Below are 21,574 nucleotides of genomic sequence, written 5' to 3'. Positions count from 1 at the left end.
CAGAGGATGGCTCAGCGAGGTCGGGCCGCAACAGCGTCAGCAGGGCTCCGAGGATGGTTTCAGCGAGGTCGGGCCGCGACAGCGTCAGCAGGGCTCCGAGGATGGCTCAGCGAGGTCGGGCCGCGACAGCGTCAGCAGGGCTCCGAGGATGGTTTCAGCGAGGTCGGGCCGCGACAGCGTCAGCAGGGCTCCGAGGATGGTTTCAGCGAGGTCGGGTCCGCGACAGCGTCAGCAGGGCTCCGAGGATGGTTTCAGCGAGGTCGAGCCACGACAGCGTCAGCAGGGCTCTCGACTCCAAGATACAACTGCCGTCCCATTCCAGGGCTGCCCCAGATATAGGTCTGGAGTCCTTTGATGTCCGGACCCTCACACCTGGGGGGTCAAAGGAGCCAGGATGAGAGTGTCCAGACACCCAGCAGGGGGGTGGAGTGAGCGCCCAGGGAGGCCGGAGGGCGATCGAAACCAGGCGTCCGGGGGCGGCTGGAGGGCCATCGAAACTCCCCTCCTCCTTGATCTGTCAAGTGGCCACTTTACCACCTGGTCGGATCTTGGTGCCTCAATGTCGGGGCTTCGCTGGGGCTGCGGCTGAGGTCGGGCCGAGGCCACGTGGCCCGGGCGTGGAGGGACCAAGATGGAGTCGGGGCCGGAGATGGCGGCCCGGGGTGGGGCGAGTAGGGTCACCGTGTTCCTGGGGGGGAGAGCCGGTGGTCGCCCGGAGTGGCGGCTCTCGTTGAAGTCTGGAGAGGGTCGCTTCAGGGAGGAGATCAGGGGTCGATGCTGTCCAGGGCCCGCCATGCGGGAGGAGTGGGACCACGCCACGAGGCCGGGTCCAACACACGTCCCCCCCAGCTGAAGGCAGGGAGAGTCACCCATCTTCTTGGGGATTCTCCTCGTCGAGGCGGAAGAAGCGGGACAGGCCGTCGGCATTGGCGTGGTCGTTGCCGGGGCGATGTTCCACAGTGAAGTCCATCCTTTGGAGGGAGATGGACCATTGCAGCAACTTTGGGTTCTCTCCTCGCATCTGCATTAGCCACCGCAAGGGCCGGTGGTCAGTTTGCACCCGGAAGTGGGTGCCGAAGAGATAGGATCGGAGTTTTTTGAGGGCCCACACCACGGCGAAGGCCTCTCGTTCAATGGTGCTCCAGCGTTGCTCTCGGGCCAGCAGGCGCCGGCTGATGAAGGCCACAGGTTGATCAACTCCTTCGGGGTTGACTTGGGACAGGACCGCCCCGACACCGTGCTCCGAGGCATCAGTTTGAACTACGAATTCCCAGCTGTAGTCGGGGGCTTGGAGCACAGGGGCGGTACACATCGCTGTTTTGAGAGTTTCAAAGGCGGCCTGACACTCGGGGGTCCAGTGCACCTTCTGTGGCTGCTTCTTGGAAGTGACTCCAGTGAGGGGGCCCACAATGCTCCCATAATTTTTCACAAAGCGCCGGTAATACCCAGTGAGCCCCAGGAAGGCGCGGACTTTGGTTGGAGGGGAGCCACATGGCCGCTCCCCACTTGGTGTCCCAGATAGGTCACAGACCCTTGGCCGATCTGGCACTTGCTTGCTTTTATGGTCAGTCCGGCCCGTCTGAGGGCCGTCAGGACCTCCCAGAGGTGCTGGAGGTGCTCGGCCCAGCGGAGGCTGTACACCGCAATATCGTCCAGATAGGCGGCGCTGAACTCTTCTAGCCCTGCCAGTACCTTGTTCACCAGCCTCTGGAATGTTGCGGGGGCGTTCTTCATCCCGAAGGGCATCACCCTGAAGTGGTAGTGGCCGTCGGGGGTTGAGAAGGCGTAGTGCTCTTGTGCGCCTGGGGTGAGTCCGATCTGCCAGTAGCCGGAGGTTAGGTCGAAGGTGCTCAGGTAGCGGGCCGCTCCCAGGCGGTCGATCAGTTCATCGGCCCGGGGAATGGGGTGGGCATCGGTCCGGGTGACGGCGTTCAGCCCCCGGTAATCGACACAAAATCGCAGTTCAGGAGGGGCGCCAGGGGCGGCGGCTTTTGGGACCAGGACAACGGGGCTGGCCCATGGACTGTCAGAGGGTTCGATCACCCCCAGGGCCAGCATCTTGGAGACCTCTGCTTGGATGCAGGTCCGAACTCGGTCGAGAACGCGGTAGGCCCGGTGGCGCACAGGCGGGCTGTCTCCGGTGTCGACATCGTGGACGCACCACCAGGTGACTCCGGGGGTGAGAGAAAACAAGTCTGTGAATTGCCCCAACAGCTTTTGGCAGTCCTGGCACTGTTCGGGGGTCAGGGCGGAGGAGAGGGTGACCCCCTCTACGGATCCGTCTTTCTCGGAGGTGCTCAAGAGGTCCGGGAGGGGCTCAGAGTCGTCTTCGGCCCCGCTATCAGTAGCCATCAGCAGGCTAAGTTCTGTGCAGACAAAGTGGGGTTTGAGCCTGTTGGTGTGGAGGACCCCGAGGGGGTTTCTGGGGGATTCCATGTCCACCAGGTAAGTGACAGGGCTCTTGCGCTCCACCAGTTTGAAGGGCCCTGTCCATTTGTCCTGGAGGGCACAAGGTTTGACCGGGGACATGACCCAGACCTGTTGGCCCGGCTCGAACTCAATGGAAGAGGCGTTCTGGTCATACCAGCGTTTCATCTCCTCTTGGCTGGCCTCGAGGTTGGCCTCGGCCAGTTCCCGGAACTTTCAAGTCTGGTTTCGGAGGGTCAGGAGGTACCGGTAGACGTCGGGAGGAGCATCTCAGACTGTATCCTCCCAGCCTTCTTTGACCAGGCTGAGGGGACCCCGGACGGGGTGTCCGCACAATAGTTCGAAGGGGCTGAACCCCAGGGACTTCTGAGGGACCTCCTGATAGGCGAAGAGGAGGCAGGGTAGCAACACGTCCCATTGGCGTCGCAAGGGCTCTTCCAGGCCCATGATCATCCCCTTGAGGGTTCGATTGAAGCGTTCCACTAGTCCATTCCCTTGGGGGTGGTAGGGGGTCGTAAATTTGTATGTGACCCCGCACTGTTGCCACAGGGACTTCATGTATCGGGAAATGAAGTTCGTACCTCAGTCACTGACGAACTCTCGGGGAAAGCCCACCCGGGAGAAGATCCCCATCAGCGCTCGGCCCACTACGGGGGCCGTCACGGTCCGGAGAGGGATGGCTTCGGGATAGCGGGTGGCATGGTCCACCAGGACTAGAATAAACCGGTGATCTTGCGAGGTTCGGGGCTCCAGGGGCCCCACAATGTCGATCCCCACTCGCTCAAAGGGGGTGTTGATGACTGGGAAGGGTTGGAGGGGGGCCTTGTGCTTCCCTCCGCTCTTCCCGCTGGCTTGGCAGGTTGGGCAAATCCGGCAGTGATTGTGCACATCATTTCTCATCTTTGGCCAGTAGAAATGGGTCACCAGGCGACTGTAATTTTTGTCCTGCCCCAGGTGCCCGGCGAGGGGCACATCGTGTGCCAGGTTCAGGAGGAAGTCTCTAAATCGGAGGGGGACCACCAGCACCCGGCTGGCCCCTAGCTCGGCAATCTTCTGTTCACTGTAGAGGAGCTCGTTGTCCCAATAGACCCAGTGGGACCCCGATGGGTCTCCGGCGGCTTGAGCGGCGGCTTGCTGTCGGGTTCCCTTGAGGGAGGGACATGTTTTCTGTTCTTGACGGAACTGCTCTCGTGTGGGGCCACCTTCTTGGCGCCATTGGGCTAGCTCTGGGAGGTCGCCTAGCTCGGCGATTTTTTCACGGGTGGGCCCGTGTTCCAGGCTCAGAGTTGGCGTCTTCGGGGACTGCGGGCGGCGGAGGCGCGGGCCACTCAGGTTCCTCGGTCGGAGTGGTGGTCCGGGCGGCCATGGATCGGGTGGTCGCACAGACCCACTCGGGAAGGCCTAGCATCCCCAGATGCTCTCTTCGCTCGACGTGGGCCCAGAGGGGAACTTTCCAGGTCGATCCCGAGAAGGCATTCCACGGGGGCATCGTCCCGGACGGTCACTTTCAGCATGCCCGACACCCCCCCCACTCGAAGGGGATGCGGGCCATCTGGCACAGGCTCTCGGAGTTGTCCGCCGACCTTACTGGGCACGGCACATTGGCCAGGATCTGTTCGGGGGCCACCAAGTGGCAACGGACGGCCGTCACGCTGGCTCCGGTGTCGCGGAGGGCTTCGGCCCGGCGCCCATTAATGGTGACCCACTGGCGGTACTTCTGAGTGTTGCCCGGGATCAGGGCCGGGGGTATCATGTCTCTATCGCCGAGACATACCAGGGACATGGCGGTGAGTTCCCACTCGGTCTGGTCTTCGTCAAAATTCTCCTCTTCGCCCCTTTCTTCTCCCAGGGCGGCCGCCGCGATCTGGCGGTTTGGAGGACCGGTGGTGCCGGGTCGTTGGTTCATCGGGTAGAGGGGGTCACTGGCATAGTGACCGGGCTGCTGGCATCTGTGGCAGGTAACGTTCGGGCGGGGCCCCGGTCGTGCTGGGGGGGGGCCCTCTTCTGGCCAGGGATGGTGACGTGTGGGTCGGGGGCGGCCCCCGGGGTGGACTCCGGGGTGGTACTGCGGGGGAGTCTCTGTTCCTATTCTGACCTACGCCGCCGCCCCGCTGGCAGGGGGACCCCAGGGTGTTTTGGCCGTAATCTCCCATCGAGTTTCGGGGGACCCGGGTGCTCACCACGATCGGCCTCGAGGGCGAGTTTGCGTGGCTCGGTCAGCTTGCTGTCGAGGAGATGCTGTCTGAGTTCGACAAAACAGTTGTTGGAGAGGTGCTCCCATACAATGAGGTTGAACAGCTGTTCGTAGGTGGTGACCTGGCTGCCTTTGATCCACCCCTCTAGGGCTCTGCTATAGAAGTTTACGTACTCCACCCATGTAGTACCGGGGATTTTCTTACAGTCTCGGAATCGCTGCCGGTACATCTCGGGAGTGAGTCCATAGCGAGTCAGTAGGACGTCCTTCATGTGTTCGTAAGAGGTCATCTCGGCGTCTGGGAGCTCTAGCTGGGTGTCTCTCCCTTCGCTGACGAACTTCCCCCACAAGCCGGCACCCCAGTCTTTTTGGGGTATTCAATGGGAGGTCATGGCTACCTCGTAGGCCTTAAACCATTGTTGGATGTCGTCGTTTTTATAGTATTCTTTGACGACATCCTTGGGAATGTGGACCTTTGGATCCGCCGGAGGAGGTGGGCTTCTGTTCCCGGAGGTGCTGGCCTCCCCATGAGTGGCCTTAATCTCAAGTTCTTTTAAGCCACGCTCGTGCTCGAACGTGAGCTTCTTCTCTTCTAAGTCCCTCTGCCTTCGTTTCTCCTCCAGGTCCCCTTGCAGCCGTAGTTGCTCAAGAGCTATTTTTTTCTCGGCCAGCTGTAGTTCTCCGTCGAGACGGAGTCGGGCGAGCTCCAATTCATGGAGCCGGCTCCTTTCTCGCTCTCGGGCGTCTTCGTGGGAGAGGCCCGTGCCTACGTTGGCATTTCTTTCCTCCGCCGGGGTTGCGAGCGTTCCCGGTTGCATGTCTGGTGCCGTGTCATCTTCAGTCTGGGGTGGCGTCTCTCCTGCCTCCACCCATGTTTGTAGGGCCTGCTGGAAATCGTCCTTGGTGCTTAATCCGGTGGTAGCGATGCCCAGGTCTTTACAGAACTGTTTCAATTCTTTGTGGGTATATTCTCCCAACCGTTCCTTCTTGAACTCCGTGGTCGGTCTGGTTTCTTTGGTAGTCATGGTTGTGGTGTGTTTCTGTCAGTAGCGGGTGAGTTACTCTCTGTACGATTTGCGTCTGCTCGGATCGTACCGCCTGCCACCAATGTTAGAAAAGGTGATCCCCGGGAAGGCAGAAGATGTCTGCCTGACCACCCTGAGATCCACCTCTTCTTCTGGAGTTGGCCGAGCGCCGTCGAGAGGCCCCCTTTGGCGAGGTTCCTCTCCTAGAATCGTAACAGCCGAGCAATACCACCACTACAAAGGGACACCACACAAGAGGTTTAGGTTCTTTGAGTCTTTATCAGCATTAAAAGTAGATTCTCTTAGCAATATGTACAAATGGATCAAGGGGTCCTTAATGTCTCGGTATTGTGGCAAGTGGATAGCGGGAGAGTTTTAGTACCAGCCTTGTACGGGGATTCCCCGCGCACAGCTCTCAATCCTCGAGCTGGGGGGGTCCCGCAAGGCCGAGCCGCGACGTCGTCAGCAGGGCTCCGAAGATGGTTTCAGCGTGGTCGGGCCGCGACAGCGTCAGCAGGGCTCCGAGGGTGGTTTCAGCGAGGTCGGGCCGCGACAGCGTCAGCAGGGCTCCGAGGATGGCTCAGCGAGGTCGGGCCGCGACAGCGTCAGCAGGGCTCCGAGGATGGTTTCAGCGAGGTCGGGCCACGACAGCGTCAGCAGGGCTCCGAGGATGGTTTCAGCGAGGTCGAGCCGCGACAGCGTCAGCAGGGCTCTCGACTCCAAGATACAACTGCGTCCCATTCCAGGGATGCCCCAGATACAGGTCTGGAGTTCTTTGATGTCCGGACCCTGGCACCTGGGGGGTCAGAGGGGCCGGGATGAGAATGTCCAGACACCCAGCAGGGGAGTGGAGCCAGTGCCCAGGGAGGCCCGAGGGCGATCGAAACCAGGCGTCCGGGGGCGGCTGGAGGGCCATCGAAACTCCCCTCCTCCTTGATCTGTCAAGTGGCCACTTTACCACCTGGTCGGATCTTGGTGCCTCGATGTCGGGGCTTCGCTGGGGCTGCGGCTGAGGTCGGGCCGAGGCCACATGGCCCGGGCATGGAGGGACCAAGATGGAGTCGGGGCCGGAGATGGCGGCCCGGGGTAGGGGTCGGACCCGCAGTGTGGGGCGAGTAGGGTCGCCGTGTTCCTGGGGGGGAGAGCCGGTGGTCGCACGGAGTGGTGGCTCTCGTTGAAGTCTGAAGAGGGTCGCGTCAGGGAGGAGATCAGGGGTCGATGCTGTCCAGGGCCCGCCATGCGGGAGGAGTGGGACCACGTCACGAGGCCGGGTCCAACAATTATGAAATATAAAAATAAGTAGTGCATCTTTTGGTTCCATTTTTTTTTTTTTATCAGGGGTTGAGTGGTCACTGATTTTGCTTGGTCACTCTGTGTTTTGGGGATTACAAAATTGCACCACTTTGAAAGTTCAGGAGCCACCCCTGCTTCACTCTGACATTGTTTCTAACTTGTCGGTGGAGTACAAGGGTGGTATCCAGCACTGCAGGTGTTGGTCCTACTTATCGAGTCAATAGGGCATGACCACATCATTTAGTAGGTACCACGGCAAGGCACAGTGGGACCAAAGGTAACAGTAATAACCATTAAAGGCAGCACAAGCATTATTCATCCTCAGACACCAGACAGACGAACTACAGTGACTGTCTTCCTCACACACACAAGAGCTACAACACGGAAAGCAGCATTGCAAGCTTCATTCAAATAGATATTGTATATACAGAGCAGCTACCGTAAAGGGTGTAAAAGGCAATTGGAAAACAGGTCATGATTGAATATACTTTGCTGGGTTCAAACATGGTTCGATTAGCAAATAGGACAAGCATTGGCATAGCCAATAGGTCTTGCTTTTGGGACCTTCTAAGTATTTAGTTATGCAGCACAATATCCTTTGTGCAACCACATCCACTGTTGCGTGGCTAAACACTTATAAGGTCCCAAAGGCGAGACCTATTGGCTATGCCAATGCTTGGTGTGGTTGTGTGTGTGTGGTTGTGTGTGTGTGTGTGGTTGTGTGTGTGTGTGGTTGTGTGTGTGTGGTTGTGTGTGTGGTTGTTTATGGGTGTGGTTGTGTGTGGGTGTGAGTGCCGTTGTAGGTACGGTTGTGGTTGCGGGTGTGTGGATGAGTGGTTGTGTGTGTGTGTGTGTGTGTGTGTGGTTGTGTGTGTGGTTGTGTGTGTTTGTGTGGTTGTGTGTGTGAGGTTGTGGTAGTGTATGTGGTTGTGTGTGTGGTTGTGTGTGTAATTGCATGTGGTTGTGTGGTTGTGTGTGAGTGGTTGTGGTTGTGTGGTTGTGGTTGTGTGTGGTTGTGTGTGTAGTTATGTGTGTGGTTGTATGTGTGGTTGTGTGTGGTTGGGGTTGTGTGTGATTGTGTGTGTGGTTGTGCGGTTGTGTGGGGTTGTTTGTGTGTGGTTGTGTCTGTTTGTGTGTGTGGTTATGTGTGTGTGGTTGTATGTGTGGTTGTGGTTGTGTGTGTGGTTGTGTGTGTGATTGTGTGTGTGTGGTTGTGTGTGTGGTTGTGTGTATGTGTGGTTGTATGTGCGGTTGTGTGTATGGTTGTGTGTGTGGTTGTTTGTGTGTGTGGTTGTGTGTGGGTTTGGTTGTGGGTGCGGTTGTGGGTGTGCGGGTGGATGTGTGGTTGGGTGTGGTTGGGTGTGGTTGGGTGTGTGGTTGTGTGGTAGTGTGTGTGATTGTGTGTGTGTGTTTGGTTATGTGTGTGTGGTTGTGTGTGTGGTTGTGTGTGTGGTTGTGTGTGTGTGTGTGGTTGTGGTTGTGTGTGTGATTGGGTGTGGTTGTGTGTGCGTGGTTGTGTGTGTGTGGTTGTGTGAGTGGTTGTTTGTGTGGTTATGGTTGTGTGTGTGGTTGTGTGTGTGTTTGTGTGTGTGTGGTTGTGTGAGGTTGTGTGTGTGTGGTTGTGTGTGTATGTGGTCGTGTATGTGGTCGTGTGTGTGGTTGTGTGTGTGGTTGTGTGTGTGGTTGTGTGTGTGGTTGTGTGTATGGTTGTGGTTGTGTGTGTTGTGTTTGTGATTGTGTGTGTGCTTGTGGGTGTGTGCTTGTGGTTGTGTGTGTGGTTGTGTGTTTGTGTGGTAGTGTGTGTGGTTGTGTGTGTGTGGTAGTGTGTGTGGTTGTGTGGGTGGTTGTGTGGGTGTGGTTGTGTGTGGTTGTATGTGTGGTTATATGTGTGGTTGCATGTGTGGTTATATGTGTGGTTGTGTGAGTGGTTGTGGTTGTGTGTGTTTGTGGTTGTGTGTGTGGTTGTGGGTGTGTGTGGTTGTGTGAGTGTGTGTGTGTGTGGTTGTATGTGGGGTTGTGTGTGATTGTGTGTGTGGTTATGTGTGTGGTTGTGCCTGTGTGTGGTTGTGCGTGTGGTTGTGATTGTGTGTGTGTGTGGTTGTGTGTTTGGTTGTGGTTGTGTATGTGGATGTGGTTGTGTGTGGTTGTGGGTGTGGTTGTGTGTGGTTGTGTGTGTGTGATTGTATGTGTGGTTGTGTCTGTGGTTGTGTGTGTGTGGTTGGGTGTGTGGTTGTACGCATGGTTGTGGGTGTGGTTGTGGTTGTGTGTGTGTTTGTGGGTGTGGTTGTGTGTGTGGTTGTGTGGTTGTGTGTGGTTGTGGTAGTGTGTGTAGTTGTGGTTGTTGTTGTGTGTGTGGTTGGGTGTGGTTGTGTGTGTGGTTGTGTGTGTGGTTGTGTGTGTGGTTGTGGTTGTGTGTGTGGTTGTGTGTGGTTGTGTGTTGTTGTGTGTGTGGTTGTATGGGTGGTTGTGCATGTGGTTGTGGTTGTGTGTTTGGTTGTAGTTGAGCCTTTGTGGTTGTGTGTGTGTGTTTGTGTGGTTGTGTGTGATCGTGTGTGTGTGTAGTTGTGTGTGTGGTTGTGTGTGCGGTTGTATGTGTGGTTGTTGTTGTGTGTGTGTGTGGTTGTGTGTGTGGTTGTGGGTGTGTGTGGTTGTGTATGTGAGTGTGGTTGTGTGTGTGGGTGGTTGTGTGGGTGTGTGGTGGTTGTGTGTGGTTGTGGTGTGTATGTGTGGTTGTGGGTGTGCTTGTGGTTGTGTTGTGTTTGTGGTTGTGTGGGTGCTTGTGGTTGTGTGTGTGTGTGGTTGGGTGTGGGTATGTGTGTGTGTGTGTGGTTGTGTGTGGTTGTTTGTGTGTGTTTGTGGTTGTGTGTGGGGGGTTATGTGTGTGGTTGAGTGTGTTTCTGTGTGTGTGGTTGTGGTTGTGTGTGTGGTTGTGTATGTGGTTGTGTGTGTGGGTTGTGTGTGTGTGGTTGTGTGTGTGGTTGTGTGTGGTTGTTTGTGTGTGTGGTTGGGTGTGGTTGTGTATGTGGTTTTGTGGTTGGGTGTGGTTGTGTGTGGTTGTGTGTGGTTGTGTGTGTGGTTGTGTGTGTGGTTGTGGTTGTGTGTGTGCCTGTGGTTGTGTTTGTGGTTGTGGTTGTGTTTGTGGTTGTGTGTGTGTGGGGTTGTGCATGTGGTTGTGTGTGGTTGTTGTGTATGTGTGGCTGTGGCTGTGTGTGTGTGTTGTTGTGTGTGTGGATGTGTGTGTGTTTGGTTGTGTGTGTGTGTGTTGTTGTATGTGTGGTTGTGTGTGTGGGGTTGTGTGGTTTTGTGTGTGTGTGGTTGTGTGTGTGGTTGTGCATGAGGTTGTGTGTGTGTGTGGTTGTGGTTGTGTGTGTGTGTGTGTGTGGTTGTGTGTGTGGTTGTGTGGTTGTGTGTATGTGTGGCGGTGGCTGTGTGTGTGTGGTTGTGTGTATGTGTGTGCTTGTGTATGTGTGGTTGTATGTGTGGTTGTGTGTGTGGTTGTGTGTGTGGTTGTGTGTGTGGTTGTGATTGTGTGTGTGTGGTTGGCTGTGTAGTTGTGCGTGTGGTTGTTTGTGTGGTTGTGTGTGTGGTTGTGGTTGTGTGTGTGACAGTAATACTAAAAGCATCTCAAAATAAAGGAACACAAACATCAAGTTTGTTGAAAGAGAAAGCACATTGTAAGTCAAATGAACACAGCAAAGCATTAACTCAACAACATGTTCTTTGATGTTTGATGTTTGACGTTCTTTGAACGAGAACATCAAAGGGGCGCTGCTAAAGTGATCGCGGGTGAAAGTGATCTCGGGCGCTTAATGAGTAAACAACATGTTCTTTGATGTTTGATGTTCTTTGAACGAGAACATCAAAGGGGCGTTGCTTAAGTGATCGCTGGTGAAAGTGATCTCGGGCGTTTAATGAATATGATGAGGTTTGCCATTTGGCACCTCTGCTCCTAAGCGCGCGGTCGTGCACATGCACTGTAGCTCTAGGCTGGCCAGGCTGGCCATGGTAGCATTTTTGGAGCCCTCACTAAATGTCTCGCCCGAGCAGCGCATGCGCTGGATCAGACTAGACCTAACAAAGGGTTTTTAAAATCTAGATGTTGTATAGCTAAATTAAATATGTTTTGGTAGGAAATCTTGGAGCTTTATTCCAGCTCAGCAAATTAATGCATCTTTCATATTTCCCCTTTCAATAGTATATATCGTGTTACTGTTCAGTATACCTGTACCTGTGTTTTAGAATACAATATGTTTGAATAGCTTGACATTTTTGTTTTAAATAATTTGAGAAGCATGTTAATGTTTACCTACATTCATAGTGTATTAATTTAAAAAAAAGATGTTCTGACCTGCTTTAGCAACTTGGTCCACCGGAACGCCCAGTTCTTTGGACATGTATCCCAAGACAGAGAAGATGGCAAACCCAGCCAGGATGCTAGTGATGGCATTGCCTATGGTGACGATAAAGGTGTCCCTAGAAGACAGAGACAACACGTTTACAGACAGCCTTGGGAATGTCAGACACAGATCGCATCGCCATCTGATTTAGAAAAGTGTCTCAGCCTTTCTTGAACAAATCTAACTAAAGTTACTGAAGCTAAAGTTCTTTGTTTTCAACTGCATCGTACATACATGTTCCTTTTGGGAACACATTTATGATTGTTGAACATCTTTGAAAGATGCATGTATTCAGCTGACAGAACAACCTTGGAAGTGACATCATTGAGAGCTTTCATTTCGAATCACTGATACCAAAATGAAGTGTTATCTGAGTGATAATCTGCATAGGCCCAGCTTCTGAGTGTGTCTTGATTCTGCAGTGAACTACCATAATGAAAGGCTGCAGGGAGCTCAGTGAACTGTACATTGCTACTGACAATCTCTTTTTCCTATTGAACTGACTGAAGCAAAATCCATCTGCTGGTATTTCCTCAAGCAGGAAGGCTTTGCCTTATTTCTAACATTGCCTCACATACAAGCACTTCCTCAAGCTAGTCCCCTGTACTTTAAGTATTTTGCAAATTGTTTTAAAATAATTTAAACAACCTTAAAGCAACTCCTTTTACTAATCCTAACTGTAGCCTTTACATTTATATCTGTGCTAGGGGTTTTGTACCTTTAATCATTGTAATATAGTTCTGGTTACATTTTTTGGTCCCAAACAATAACTTAAAATTATGGCTTAGCTTTAAATGTATGCTACTATTAGTTATTTAAATAATTAAAATAATATTTCATTTATAATTAATTCATGCACTACTTTAGCCCTACTTTGTATCCTTGCCCTAACGCTTCGAGGTTTTTTTGAGTAATGAGTTTAATTATATTGATTCTAAGCTAACATTATTATATATGCTAATCAAACAGAATGTTTGAAATAACAACAAAACCCTTTACCAGCATGGCAAATACTCATTTGCCTTATCTAATTAATTGTACACTATTTAGGCACTGACAACAAATGACCAGCGGCAGTTTATTGTTCCCTGCACACCTTACTGGCCTAAGAGGACTTCACCTGCCAAGGTTTCTTGGTGTGCAACCTACATTCACCTCGTCCTTTGTTATGTTATGCTGTGCTATATTTCTACAGAATGTTGTGCGCTACCCAGGAAAACTCAGTAGAAGTTGTTTCCAAGCTGTTTTGAACCACTTCCTACAGTGCTGCATACTAGTTTCAGCCACCGGTTCTCTGCAAGGGGCTACAAGCTGTAGTACTACTTATTTGTGGAGGTGTTTCATCGCTTCCCAACACATGGCTCAGTAGAAGTCTGAAAGGAAAAACTCACCTGTAGATGTTTTGATGGAAGGTGTTGTATGATGCAAATGTCAGGAGGCCACCAAAGCCGACCCCAAGCGAGTAGAAGATCTGGAGTGCTGCTTCTATCCACACCTGCCATGTTGGAGCACGGAGGCAAAAGAGGGCAATAGAACAAGAAAGAACGAAAGCCATTTGTGCACCGTCCAACCTGAATCATCCTCATCAGCACCGTTGCAGCCAAATCACTAACAGAGGACACCACCTGGAAAAGATGAACATGAGGTCCCAACTTGGAGCCCAGATGTTTATTCTCCATAAACATGCAGATGGCATTCCCATCCAAGTAAAGATCCCGCAGAAGCAGAAATCTGAGGATCCCTAAGCCCATGAAGCATGGTTGAGAGTGATCAGACTGCCACTATTTGAGTAAGATGGTGGATGCTCAGTGTACAACACCCTGTGAGAAATCTTCTGCAGTAATATGAATACCGTGGCCACATGCATTCTAATCTGTCTTGGGGAACACTTTAAATGATAATTTTGCATGAACTTGCACACTGCCTGATCTAAAGTGCGGAGTACAATATTTTCTCCGTCATGGCAACAGAGTAAAATACTCCATTGTTCTGATAGAGTAGCCATAGTCCGCATTTAGAGATGCCTGCCAGCCATGTGGACATCTCTAGTCATTGGCAGGTACTGCTAATGTGGTGGTTCCTGTAAATGTGTTAAAGGTTTGATGGATGACTCTGTCAAAAATTATGGCCATCCGTCAAACTTTTAACAAGTTTCTGCTTTAAAAAAATAAATAAATCCAAAGCAGGATTGTGTTTATTAAAAAACAAAAACGAATGTACCCCACTCCATAAGTGTTGTCTCCTATGGTGTGGGAGACATACTTTATTTACTGTCCCTCACCGCCAGAAAAAAACACCATCCACTCTAAATTGGGTGGGTGGTGTTTTATGTAAACCCTCAGACAGTTGATACTCCGTTGGGCTGTCGGAGAAATCTGTCAGAGACAGAGATGGAGTAAGCCCCATCACTGGCATATTTAAGGTCTGCTTGCCTGTAAATCATGATTAGGTAATAATGGGGTAACTCTGTGTCCCTCAGAACCTGGGTAAGTTTCATTTAAACAAGAAAATGGTTCTATCGGGTAGAAAGAATGTAAGTTGAAGTAGCTCAAAGTGCAATTAATAATGTAATCTCTAGAACACGCCTACTGGGGTCAAACACTCATAAGGATGAGGACTAAGATAAAGGGCTTTGGTATTGTTATTTATATCAGAATTAAATCATTCATTGATATTCACAATAAACAAGTAGACTGTCAAAACGAATTATTTACAAGGATGCAAAGTGAATAAAAGTGACAGAATTGTACAGTGCTCAAATAGTGTACGAAATATACAGTGAGGTCATGGTTGTCTATATACAAGTGTGTGGTAGGCCAGATGATAATTTCACTCCAGAGGTTCCTATCTTGCGTTGTGTGGAATCCTGGTAGTACTGGACCTAAAGTTAGCGTTGACGTTTCAACCCTGGTCTTGCCCCAGTTGGTGGTCACAACGGGTCTTCCTCAGGACAGGTGGGGGAAGGAGAATGAGTTGACAGCCCTCTGAAGGCCGGAACTGTCTCAGCCGGAAGATCTGGGACTAGAGGAAAATTCTGATCGGATCCCAAGGAGTACGAATCTGTGTACGTATGAATCCTAGTAACAAGTCAATCAGGCAGACGGACTAAGGGTTTGGGGGAGGGGGAGTACTTTGTTACAGTTGGGATGGAATACCCTCTCTACTATACTCTAAATCAGGCCTAGTGTCACTCACCCATAATGTGAATGGCTCTACCTCAGCACATGAGACTAGCAGAATTACTATCTGCAAAAAGGCTTGCCATCTGGCCGCTTTTTTAACTGGCCTGGCCTAGCCTGTATTTCTAAGTCCAGGCCAGTAAAAATATTAATAAAATTAGTGAAATCAAGTATTTTTCCTTCCAAAAAGATAAACCTTATACAGCAAACACATAACTAAATCATTTAGAAAATACGTGAGAGCTTCCTAAACTGTTTCAGAATAAATATTAAAACAAACGGAGGAATGACTAATTACAGCCTTAGAAAACACTCCTGATAATTTTACATATATTCTTTTTCACCTGGCTGGAAACACATGGCTGTAACAGAATAGTAAACAAATAGCTGGCTTTTTTTCTAAGAAAGTTGGACTCCCTATCTGCAAATCAATTTCATGTCTCCCACTGAAAGGTTGCTTCTTAGATTCCCTAAAACTCTTTTTGACCATGTCAAAGGGGTTTCTTATAATAGTATTAGTAAATAACATGCAGGGGAAGCTAATTGAATTTCTTTTAACATGCTATTAGCATTTACCTCGATTTCAAAATGACTAACTCAACTTGAAGCCATCTTTCAACACACAGTCATCTTTTTACCTTCTGTTTCACTCAGCATACTGACTATTAATGCACAAGCAACTTTGTAAACAACATTTTGAGAAGCAATATCATTTTCTCAGGTATCAAATGATGTTTCTTTCCTTTAGAGTCCTGTAGCACACTCTTCCCCTGAGAGTGAATTTTCCAAGGACTCACCTATTGGCACCACAGTGTGAGTCTATTGGACCAATGATGTGCCTGGAAGCACCAGAGATGGGAACTGCAATATGAGAATCTGTGAGGTAATGTTGAGAATGTGAGCTCAGAAAACTGTATTGGTTTCTTTCCAATGTGATTGGTTTAAACCATGTGACTCTTGCACAATTATACTGAAGGTATCACTTCCATTGTATTTTGTACAATAAAAGAAGCTCCTTCTTGGGGGGTTTGGGCTCATCCTCCCTGGACCTTTTAGAGGCAGCACTATGTCGGTGTGACCTCTGATTTATTTTTTAGAGCTGAACTATATCTGGTTCTACTTATTCATTCCCTGTATTTTATTGTGAGCTTCATGTTACTTCTAGATTTAAACAATTAATTGACTAATTGTAGCCATTTATTTTGCTTGTCGTAATGATTTGAATCATTTTCATTGTAAAGCCTAATATGCTTTACAGGTTGCATTGTAATTTTGTGGACCAGATACAGATGAGGAGCAACACAATCCTTTAGGATTAACCAGGTCCACCAAAAGAGCTTTAAACTGACAATATTAATCTTAAATTCTCAACATTTCCTCATCTGAGAAAGGAGCGGTATGTGTTAGGAGAAACAAGAAAAGAAAGCAGACATCTTGCACATACAAATATGGCAGCCATGTTTGAAAAGGAACTCTTCAACTTAGTATCTTTAAACAAACCTGTCACCCAGCAACCTACTGTCAATGAATATTTCTTCAGAAAATCCAGACCAGTTTAATGTAAAAAAATAATGTATCGATATATAAATAAAGAGATATGCCATCACTAATCCAAAACGATTAGGATGAAACTCAGCAATCTCTTTACGTTTCAAATGACAAATGAATGTTTGTTATGAGATGAAATTATATGTTATGATATGAAATTGAAAAATCACTCAATGTGACTGGCAAGCATAGGTAAGTAGTGTGACTTCTTTCAAAATAACAACTTGTCTTTGATTTCCGAACCTCTGCTTTAGCTAATGAAAATAATTGTTTTGAAAACTCAGAAACTGTATCCCACTTTGTGCATGTGAATGCGGATTTGCGCCAGCAGGTTTGGGTATCAGAGACACCTTAGAATCATTGAGAGACTAGGTGTGAATGCTTCACCACCAAGTCCCCATAGAATGTTCAACTTCAAATTTATTTGGTGATTTGTTTTATGCTGGCTGTCTTGTTTTCAGAAATTGTACGGTCTGCTCAAGTCCCTACCATCTGGTACGAAGTTAATTTGGTCGTCATACATTAATAAATATTGGCACGGCCAAAAGGTCTAGCTTTGGCAAGCTGGTGCCATGGTAATATTTTTTTATTTTTTACTGCAAAAAAAAGAAAAGAAATGCTACCACCTAAATATGGTCCTTTGAGTGCATTAGCAATGGTTTAACTTTAAAATAATTAGCCATTGCATAATATTTTGCTCTACCAGTGTGTGTTCTTCACAGCAGGCAGAGTACGTAGAACAGGAATAAATACAGTTTTAATTTCAATGCACATGACAGGAAGATATGATTTTTAAAGGGCCAACAGAAGGTACGTCTATTGCCTTTAGCCATGTTGCACAGCATAGAGCAAGCTGCACAGCATGGCTAAAATCATTGGCAGAGTCTATAGGTCTCGGACGCACAACCTAATGGCTTTGTCAATGCTTGTTACTCTCTAATCATGAATCTGTTTCTGCTGCTGATGCCCTAGATTGAACACCACTGGGTCGGGGCAAATAGGTATTTCTCCAAGGCACCAACTCTTACTCTCTGAGATGCACACCCAAATCGATTAATGTTTTTCATGGTTCTGGAAAGAGGGTAATTATGACCTGATGAATGCTCTGACACCTTGTTAGCGGGCGCAGCCAGGTGACCCCTACAAGTAGATCAAAATAACCCACATACTTTTACATCTACACCTGGGGACCTAATATTATTGCATTAGTCCACCAATAGGTAGCTTCAGCACCAATTCTTGGGCAATCCCCTCTACATATGTTACCTTATGTTACATTATGTTACATTATGTTACGTTATGTTATGTATTCTTATGTCAGTTGTATTTGTAAAGCGCACTATCACTCGCAAGGGTATCCTGGCGCTAATTAAGTGTGTGTGCCAAGGGTAGGTTGGCTAATTGAAAAGGAACGTCTTCAGCTTCTTGCGCAATACAGGAGGAGTGGAGTAGGCTCTGACGTGGAGAGGGAGGTCATTCCATGCTTTTGGAGCAGTGTAATAAACTGTGTGTCCTTCTGATCTGGTTCTGTGTATGTGTGGGATGTGTGCAAGTATGAGTCTTGAGGAGTGGAGGTGTCTGGATGGTGGTGAAAGGAGAAGAAACTGTTTAGGTCGGTGGAGGATTAAGTTGTGTAGTGCATTGAATGTGTGTGTGAGGAGCTTGAAATTAGTGCGTTTGTGTATCAGTGGCCAATGGTGTTCCCTGTGGTGTGGTGTGGTGTACTGTGAGTTCTGTGCATACAAGCTTTTTCACCAAACAATCCTTCCTACTCATCAGCCCCACCTTAAGAACTCCCCAACCATAGGGTAGTAATTCGCATTTGGGTCTTCCTGACAAGTGCAAGGAGGGGCCCAGTGATGAAGCATATGCCACCCGACTGATGGGTGAGGGCCTTTCCTCCTTAATATTAGAGCATCTTCTGTCCTCTTTTCCCTTTCGGAAAACAGCACTGTTTGAGGAACTAGTTTCCTAGGGAGGAGACATGTTGTTTAGTTGTGAGGAGGAGGGATGCTGGATCTAGTTTCATGAAGAACTATTTTTGATAGTTGATACAACGAAGTTGAAGCTCTCTCCATTTTTATTTACTGTTTGTTGCATAATATTCCTCTATGTTGTAAATAATTTAAACTCGTAAAAACAAATTGTTAAAGAGAATAATTGCATAGAACACATAATGCAATTAAGGAGGAAATAGAAATTCATTCTTCCTCATCATCATTCGCCATTTATTACCTCCAAAGAATGAGAAACCTAGACCGTTGACTCACATGCAGCTTTGAGCTCTTCTCCAGTTGGCTCTTACAAAGCATCTTTGTATACCGTTTTCTTGTTGTGGATTATCATTGAATTTGCGATGAACAAGATGTAATTATGAATCAACCATGTTTTGTAGTTTCTCACCCTTAGCACACACGGATCCAATTAGGGGAAATGTATGCTTCGACTACTACACTATATCTGACAGACAACCTACATGATCTTTTACACATCTAAGTCACTAGTCCATTTCATTTCATATAATTTAGGTAGTTTGGAGTGGAGTTCCATCTGAAGTTACCTCCTAGTAAAACCTTACACTTCAAATAGCACACTTGATTAACTTCAATTTTTACAATTTTATTTCTATTTTTATGTTTACTTCCGTTAGGCATTTTTGCTTATTTTTTTGTAACATCTAGTATGAAACAATAACATTGACCATGAATATGTCTGACTTCTTCTGCACCATATTTGCAGTTAATTCAATAGCCGGAGAAAACTAAACATTTGCAGATAAAAATTTCAAATGATAGAATATTGAGAAACATTTCAAACCGATCATTGTGTGTCGACAATAAAAGCTTAGAATTGTATCTAGGGGTGGGTGATAAATTCCACCCCGCCGGTGGAGTTGATGAAGTCCTGCCCATGAGTTCTGGCAAAACTCTACCAACTGCTGTGTGGCGGAGTTTGTTCTCGCGCTTGGCCCACCAACATTAAGTTGGCGAGCACGAGCGAGAATGGTCATCCCCCAGCATGATTTCCGGGTGCTAGGTTTGCATCTGGTGAGATTTTCGCAATGCAGGCAGTCGCAGGAGTCGCGACCAGTCCGAGAAAGCTGCCACTCGTGGTGACAAAGCTGTTGCTTGGGTAGAGAATCTACTTGAGTGTCAGCAAAGAAGCAGTGCCTTCTGGTGGGCTGTGTAGTCCCATTCATGCTGATTTTGCATAACAAAACATGCTCCTGGCACTACAAATCAGTGTAACATGCTGATTCCACTCGCACGAAGAACTCTGCGGAATCTCACAGAGTTGGTTTGTAAATCTGCAGAATTCTGCAGAGTGAAACTGCGCAAGTTCCGCTCACCCTTATTTGTATCTCACAGTTATGGCTCTCTATCTTTGAGACTTTGCTTTTGCTGCACATTAGTTATAAAGGGACATTTCTAAATTACGTTAAGGCTCAGAGAGTCACAATATGTTGCTGCTAACTTTTTTTAAAGTTCAAGGTATGGGAACATGGTTTTGCATTTTGCAGGATATTTGTGTTTTTTTTTCCAGTCCAGCATGGGGCTAAAGGTAGCATGTTCCAGGGGTGGGCAATGTTGAAATATCTTATCCTGCTCAGGGCCAGCTTTAGCTCTGGTGCCCCTTCCCCCCATGACCACCTTCTCAGCTTCCCTCTCTTCATAATCCCTCTCTCACATACATTTCATTTGTTTTAAATCACTGGTAAAGGCTGGCTTTACTAATAAGAATATATATCTACCCAAACAGACCCATACAGCTCTTTGATGACAGTTCATAAAAATGACTGCTCTATGTTAGTGTTGTATCTTATGAACTGTGGTAGCAAAAGGAACTCTGTGACAAAAGCAGTAATCCACTCTGCTAGCTACATAAAATACAGATCTGCACAGTACTTTTCAGCAGGCATATTAACCCTCTCCACTACTTTATGGCCAGTCAAAACTGCCATTAGATAAAACTCTGATCTCTTTCTCTAGAAGGAACATTCATTTCAATAGTTATCTTGTCATTTTTATTGCTGCCTGAAATGTGGATGCAAGGAACTCTGCAGCAGGTGCTTTTATATTGCATGTTATTCACAGTGCCCCCCTGAGGTCAGCGCCCCCCCTACCCAGGTCAGCGCTCAGTACGGCCGCACCAGCTTCACTGCCTAAAGTTGACCCTGAGTTACTAGTACATGAGACAGTAAGAGTATGATGGATAGAGAGGTGAAAGAACAAGGAGAGGGAACCAATGACACCATGTACATTGGATTGTGTTGTGATGTACTAATTACCTAATGCACTCTCCCTACAGTTGTTCTCTGCCTTGCTGCTCAGCCTATGATGGTGCCATATAGAATGTTGAGTGGGTTTGTATGTAAGAGAGAATCAGTTGGTGTGGAAGGGCTGAGCAGCGAGGAGGCTGCTCCTGGTGGGGATTTTCTATGGATCAGAACATCTTCCTGTAACTAAGAATCTGTGATGTAACTACAAGAATAAATCTACTACCTTTACCTACAAGACATGACTGTGCATCATTCTTCGTTTTAACAGATAGCTCACCTTTGGGGTTAGCAGGTGGTCAAACTTGGGCGTGAGGTAGAACTTGATTCCTATCCAAGCTCCATCCAGCGTTACTCCACGAATCAAGAGCATGATGAGGATGAGATAGGGGAACGTTGCTGTAAAATACACAACCTGTGGAGACAGTGTCCAGAGCTCAGGAAACTAAGAACAATACAAGTACAATGCCATTCCCAAGAACTATTAGCATCCGCAGTTTACTGATTAATCCCTCATACATATTGAGTAAGCATTTCACCATCAGAGGACTACAGAAGAGAAAGGAATGAAGCCAAGCCTCACTCGCTCACAAATCCCACATATGGAATAAATATTGACGCCTAAAATCCTCACTTCATTAGCTCTGTGTCTTCACAGACCGTGCACTTATCCGTCTTGTACATAAAGAGAATCTTACAGCATTGCTATCACAATCACTCAGTCTTAGTGCCTTGCTCAGGTATGGTTTCTTACTCTTATCCACTCACTGCACTTTCTCTTGCTTACTCCTGTGCACTAATTTTCTCACTTTCTTACTTGTGCACATATTTTCTCACTCTTATTTTTAGGTGCACACGCCCATGTGCATGAAGACTCGTCTATCACGCACTCACTCACTCAATGGCTCAGTCATCTAGGCACAGGTGAGCAATAGTCTAAGAGCAGGGCTTAGAGCCACCAGAAAATCAAAAGGGGTGTTCCGACATTTAGGGCCTAATTTATACCTTGACAGAATGGATGCTCCATCACAATGGGGACGGAGTATCCATACCACCAAGGCTTTGGTCTGCTTGACCAATTTAAATGTGGGCGGACCTTTGGTTTAATCACAGCGGAGCTAACCCTGTCACCACTGTGATTAAACCCCTCTGATGGCTCGACAGAATAAGAGCAGTCGGAGTTTGACCTCTAATTTAGATGGGCAGAATTATTAGAGGTATGTTTTCACTGTCAG

General features: G+C 48.4%; 1 protein-coding gene across 4 annotated transcripts in view; it reads right to left on the bottom strand.

Moving 5' to 3' along the window:
• Positions 1 to 21,574, bottom strand: part of SLC6A7 (solute carrier family 6 member 7) — a 454,425-nt gene that overhangs the window by 281,132 nt on the left and 151,719 nt on the right. For all 4 annotated transcript variants that reach the window (XM_078653584.1, XM_078653587.1, XM_078653585.1 and 1 more), the window contains 3 exons: positions 20,620 to 20,754; positions 12,728 to 12,831; positions 11,288 to 11,412 (listed from right to left, as the gene is read on the bottom strand). In XM_078653584.1, the coding sequence (XP_078509710.1) occupies positions 11,288 to 11,412; positions 12,728 to 12,831; positions 20,620 to 20,754 (364 nt within the window). The remainder of the gene's footprint in view (positions 1 to 11,287; positions 11,413 to 12,727; positions 12,832 to 20,619; positions 20,755 to 21,574) is intronic.

The sequence above is a fragment of the Lissotriton helveticus genome, chromosome 7, assembly GCF_964261635.1.
Source record: "Lissotriton helveticus chromosome 7, aLisHel1.1, whole genome shotgun sequence".
NCBI classification, from domain to species: Eukaryota; Metazoa; Chordata; class Amphibia; order Caudata; family Salamandridae; genus Lissotriton; species Lissotriton helveticus.
The sequence above is the reverse complement of the archived record's forward strand: the minus strand, read 5'-3'. Positions and strand labels throughout refer to the sequence as shown.